Here is a 6,328-nt window from a genome sequence, read left to right on the forward strand (position 1 = left end):
AAAATTTGAATAAGACTATTCAAAAATTCAAAAGAAAAGAAGAATTGAGACTTTAATTGCATAATTTTTTGGATATCGATGGATTTAATTTAATTTCAGAATTAAATATATTAAGGAAAATTATAGGTTTGGAAAATAATAAACCAATTGACATTCTTAAATATATAAAAGAATAAATTATTTTCCAAATGCATATATAATTTATAGAATAATGTTAATAATTTTGGTATCAGTTGTTTTGACTGGAAGAAGTTTTTCAAATATAAAGATAATAAAAACATATTTAATATTAATAATGTCTCAAGAAAGATTAAACGGATTAGTCCTATTATCTATTGAAAAAGAAATGTTAAATGAAATTAATTATGACAATTTAATAAATAATTTTGCATAAAAAAATCTCAAAAAATAAATTTTAAATAAAAAATCTCATTTTTTAAATTTGCCATAGACATTCCAAACCGTTGAGCGTCCCTGTATATAATATTTTTCTTTTTGAATTTTTTATTTATTTAATCAGACAATCATTTTTAATGCTTAATTTATTAACATTCTGAAATTTATATTCATTATTATCATAATTTCATTTTCTTGATAAAAAAGATGCAGTTAAAATTTGTCAACTTCCTGTTTATCTCTTTATTTTGATAAAATGTAAAAAGTTAAGTGCTAATCAAAAAATTAAAGGGGTTGAACACAATTATATAAAAGAACAATATTTATAAACAATGTGAGTAAATTTAATAAAATGTAACAAATAAAATAAAGAGTGACACAGGTTATAAATTACATGAAAATAAGTTGTAGAATTGTAAATAACATAAAAGTTAACAATATAAAATGATAAAAAGAGGCAATATTAATTTAAATCTAAATATCTTGAAATAAGAATAAATAGAAAAAAAAATCAGGATTTTATTTGATGTTTCTGAAATTTTAATTTTATCAGGGATTTGCAATTTTCTCCAAGAAAAGTCTCCGTGACTAACAAATTACTAAAGTTTTTAGCAACCGATAAAACGCAACTTATTTAAAAAAAGGCTAAATTACCCTTTTGGTCCCTCTATTTGTCATGAAATTTCATTTTGGTCCTCGAGTTTTTCGTTATCTCAATTTGGTCCTCATATTCTTAAAAATGACTCAATTTGGTCCTCACCGTTAACTTTGACCAGACGGTGTTAAAGTCAACGCCACGTGTCAATTTCTGGTTTTTTTTAATTTTTTTAATTTTAATTTTTTTAATTTTTTTTTAATTTTTTAATTTTTTTTTAAATTTTTTCTTTTTGACACGTGTCACTTCATAGTCGTGCCACGTGTCAAAGTGACTCAATTTGGTCCCTATATTTGTTTTTAGTTTCAATTTAGTCCCAATTTTTGTAAAAATGAAGCAATATTGTCCCTCTTTAGATTGAGACTCAATTTAATCTTTATATACAACTTATGATGATATTCTTAATAAAATTGACATTTTTATTAAATATTTATAGAAATATTTTTAAATAATTTTTTTTTAGTTTTATTATTAAACAAAGTTAAACCCCAAACTTAATTTCAAAAATTAACAATTTTTTCATCATATATAAAGGCATCAAGTGTATCATATTATACAAACTTGGTAAAGATTAAAAATCAAATAACTTGTCACACATAAATTTAGGAACTAAATTTCAAGTTCAAAACAAAATCAAAGTCTAATGTTTTGTGTAGAATTTAAAGTTAATTTAAAATATTTATAGAAATATTTAATAAAAATGTTAATTTTAGTAAGAATATCACCATAAAATTTATAAAAAAGTAAATTTAGTGTCAATTTGAGAAAGGACAATATTGCTTCACTTTTACAAAAATTGGGACTAAATTGAAACTAAAAACAAATATAGGGACCAAATTGAGTCACTTTGACACGTGGCACGACTATGAAGTGACACGTGTCAAAAAGAAAAAAAATTAAAAAAAATTTTAAAAAAAATTTTAAAAATTAAAAAAAAAAATAAAAAAATTAAAATTAAAAAAATAAAAAAAACCATAAATCGACACGTGGCGTTGACTTTAACACCGTCTGGTCAAAGTTAACGGTGAGGACCAAATTGAGTCATTTTTAAGAATATGAGGACCAAATTGAGACAACGAAAAACTCGAGGACCAAAATGAAATTTCATGACAAATAGAGGGACCAAAAGGGTAATTTAGCCTTAAAAAAATTTAACCCCTATTATTATTTGTGATTTTTTGAAATCTTCGCTACTGAGGTTTTGGTACTCATTAAAAGATCGAAAATATTAAAAATATTATGTGCTACAACTTTTGGAAACATAGCAAAATACAGCTGGCCTTTGTCGTTATTACGAGGTTGGAGTTTTTTATTAATCTTAATTAATTTGTGAAAAAGATAAATTATTAAAAATTACATTAAATTATCATTATAATTTAGTTTTTGAAGATGAAATGGTAAATACGACAATTTTAACATAACTTATTATATTAAAAAATAAATTTTGAAATAGAATGTTTGTTAATAATAATTCAAATGATTGAGACACTTAAAAAAATTAAACAAATTAAATTTTAATTAAAAAAATATTTATTTATATTCAATTTAATATTTCAACCTTGATATAATTTTGAAGAAATTTTTTTTTTTGGTATACATTTTTATAGTTAAGTTTGATACTATTTAACTTCATGTATACTATTCCTCTTAAATATCATACATAAAATATCTAGAATCTGTGTTTGATTCTAATGAGTCAACAATTCAACGTGAGCGACTCGAGGAATACAAGATAAACCATTTAAGACTTGCAAGGATGAAAACAAAATATACAAAAAATAGTAACCAAAGGCCAAGAATATTACAATCATATAAACAATAAAATATATATAATCCTAGTAAGAATTGTAAGGATTGAGAAATTAAAGTTTAAAATATCTAGTTACAATAAATAATATATTTGTTTGCGATATAAAAGAATATTTAGAGGATTGACTACTTTTTTGGATGCACTTGTCTACGAAAAATCAACGTTAAATTTATTTTTCCATCAATATTTTATCAAATAATTGTTAGATTTATTAAGATGTCTCAGATACACGTGGGTGGGTCTGGATGTTGTTAATATTACCTCTGAAATACGAGGAAATAAAATATTCTTAAAATACAACAGATAATTAAGCTATTATATGTTACCAAATTCAGTTAATATTTCAACTAGTTTATGTTAATATCTTTTAGATATTCACGAGGTTAAAGGCTTATAAATACATAATTTCATACTATTCTAAAATTTTTATTATTCTAAAACTTTGACTTAATAACGTTAGAGTCTTTATACACAGATCTTCATCTATCATTCACCCACAAGCTTGTAATCGTCGCTCATTCACCACTTCAGAAACTGTTCGGTGAAATTCGGTAAGAACATAATCTAAATTCTTTGTTCATCTAAACTTTTTGTTCATCCAGGTAGGACTAAATAGTTTGAGTTAGAATTGTACTATAGCAATTATGTATCACTACTTTTAGGAGAAAAAACATCAAGATGGTGCAACTTTTGTAAGAAATTACTAAAAAATTACTAAAAATATATAAATTTTCATTTTTTTTATTAAGTTTGTTTATGTGATGTATTTTATTTTACATATTTATTAAGGTTTTAATTTGTGTGAATTTAATTATTTTTGGTAGGAGAAGAATAAAGATGTACAGAGTAGCAAAGGCATCAGAATATCTTGTGATAAGCGGGGTTGGAATAAAAGACATAAAGCTTGCAAAGAAAGCATGGGTTCTTCCGGGACAGTCATGCACCGTCTTCGATCTCTCTCCGGTGAACTACACTTTCGAGGTTCAAGCCATGAGCGCAGAGAAGCTCCCTTTCATTCTCCCAGCCGTCTTCACCATCGGGCCCAGAGTGGACGACCGGGACAGCCTTCTCAAATACGCCAAACTCCTCTCTTCCCACGACAAGCTCTCTAACCACGTGAAGGAGCTGGTCCAGGGCATCATCGAGGGAGAGACACGTGTCCTTGCGGCATCCATGACCATGGAGGACGTTTTCAGAGGCACCAAGTCCTTCAAACAGGAGGTCTTCGAGAAGGTTCAGCTGGAGCTTAACCAGTTTGGCCTTCTCATCTACAACGCCAACGTGAAGCAACTGGTGGACGTCGCCGGCCACGAGTACTTCTCTTACTTGGGCCAGAAGACTCAGATGGAGGCTGCCAACCAAGCCAAGGTTGACGTGGCGGAGGCCAAGATGAAGGGCGAGGTTGGAGCCAAGCTCAGAGCGGGGCAGACGCAGCAGAACGCTGCCAGGATCGATGCGGAGACCAAGATAATATCCACGCAGAGGCATGGAGAGGGTGTGAAGGAGGAGATCAAGGTGAAGACGGAGGTCAAGGTGTTTGAAAATGAACGAGAGGCGGTGGTGGCGGAGGCTAATTCCGACCTTGCCAAGAAAAAAGCTATGTGGGCACAGATGGCGCAGGTAGCGGAAGTTGAGGCCACAAAAGCGGTGGCACTCAGGGAAGCTGAGTTGCAGAAAGAGGTTGAGCGGATGAACGCTCTCACAATGACAGAGAAGCTTAAAGCCGAGTTCCTCAGCAAAGCAAGCGTTGAGTACGAAACCAAGGTTAGCTTATTAATATTTTTCATCATACTTCGTAGAATAAGAAGTGGAAATCTAAGACGATTTAAATTTCTATTCTATCTTCTACGATGGACCTTGACAATGATTCTATCGTCTGAATTAAGATAATTTTGTGTGAGAATTAGGTACAAGAGGCGAACTGGGAGTTGTACAGGAAACAGAAAGTGGCGGAAGCAAAATTGTTTGAGAAGGAGAAAGAGGCAGAGGCACAGAAAGCATTGGCAGAGGCTGAGCTATTTGCAAAGCAAAAGGAGGCAGAGGGACTTTTGTTAATGGGGCAAGCGCAAGGGGCATACTTAAGCACACTTCTTGGTGCATTGGGAGGCAACTATAGTAATCTAAGGGACTATTTGATGATAAATAGTGGCGTGTTTCAAGAGATTGCGAAGACTAATGCAGAAGCAATTCGTGGACTTCAACCAAAGATTAGTATTTGGAATAATGGCGGAGAAGGAAGTGAAGGTGGTGGTGGAATGAAGGATGTGGGTGGTGTGTACAAAATGTTGCCACCTTTGTTTGAGACGGTGCATGAACAAACGGGTATGCTGCCACCCGCTTGGATGGGAACCCTCTCATCAAACAAAACTCCTTAAACATTACAGAGAAATTTTTGTAATGTTTCGGGGTCGATTTCAATTCAAATTTATTAAAATGGGTCTGTTAATTTTTTTTTTATGTTTTGTAAAATAGAGTCAAGTCGTTAGGGGAGGACGACATTATTGGTAAAGTCGTTCTCCACCATGCCTGTTTTTTTCTTCTTCAAAAAGTGAAGTCATGTTGTGGGAGATAGGTTTCTGTTCATGTGAAAAGTGAAGTCGTGTTTGTACATCACTTCACTTTGTAATTTTTGTTATATATTTTTTTAACATTGCAATTTTATATTATTTTGTTAACGTTGCAGTTTTATTATCTTTTAATTTGAGTTGATTGGAAGAATAAATAGTAAAAATAAAAAATATTATTGGAATAAAAATAAACATTAATATATTTTAACATTGATTAAAAATTAAAATACAACAATTAAGTTAGTGGAAATTAATAAGACAATCATTTGTGTCCTCCAGTTCCACATGGAGGTCGTCTTCTAGGTCTGGTTGGTCGTCTTGGTGGTTGTTGTTGGAGTGGTTCATCATCATCTTCATCTTGATGACTTTGAGAAAATTGGGGATGGTGAACCATTGATTGGGGGGTTTGAGAAGGCATTGCTGAAGGATAGAATGACATTGATGATGAAGATCCTTGATAATGGGCAATTGGTGGTGTCATGGTTCAGGTGCCAAACATCTGTGATGGATCAACACTATAACTTGACTTATGTGGGAAGAAACTGTATGAGGAAGGGACATGTTGGAATGAGGTGTTTGATGGCATTTGACCGTGACCCATAGACGACTGTCCAAAATATTGGTGGGGATGATGTATAAAATTTGGAGAAGACCTGACATAGCCAGTGTAGGGTTGTGAAACAGGCTGGAAGGTTCTTGTGACATATAAAACTAACCCCATCGTCGAAAGATTTTGTAGATGGAGGTATATAGCGAATAATGTGGTTTATGTACCATTGCATGTAGGGTGTTTCATCACGCAAATGGCCATTTCCGCTGAACGGCGTATCTTGAATGACCCGATTTTGTCGGTCATTCCAAATTGCAATCCATTGGTGATGATGTGCTACCTAATCTCTG

At 31.5% G+C, this 6,328-nt stretch overlaps 1 protein-coding gene across 1 annotated transcript; it reads left to right on the plus strand.

Annotated features, from left to right (window-relative positions):
* Window positions 1-3,343: 3,343 nt before the first annotated feature.
* LOC114166528 (flotillin-like protein 4) lies at window positions 3,344-5,509 on the plus strand. The gene is made up of 3 exons (XM_028051277.1): window positions 3,344-3,412; window positions 3,686-4,625; window positions 4,769-5,509. Exons 2-3 carry the CDS (start codon window positions 3,699-3,701, stop codon window positions 5,234-5,236), a joined length of 1,395 nt encoding a protein of 464 aa, XP_027907078.1. The 5' UTR covers window positions 3,344-3,412; window positions 3,686-3,698; the 3' UTR covers window positions 5,237-5,509.
* Window positions 5,510-6,328: the final 819 nt, after the last annotated feature.

The sequence above is a fragment of the Vigna unguiculata genome, chromosome 10, assembly GCF_004118075.2.
Source record: "Vigna unguiculata cultivar IT97K-499-35 chromosome 10, ASM411807v1, whole genome shotgun sequence".
NCBI lineage: Eukaryota > Viridiplantae > Streptophyta > Magnoliopsida > Fabales > Fabaceae > Vigna > Vigna unguiculata.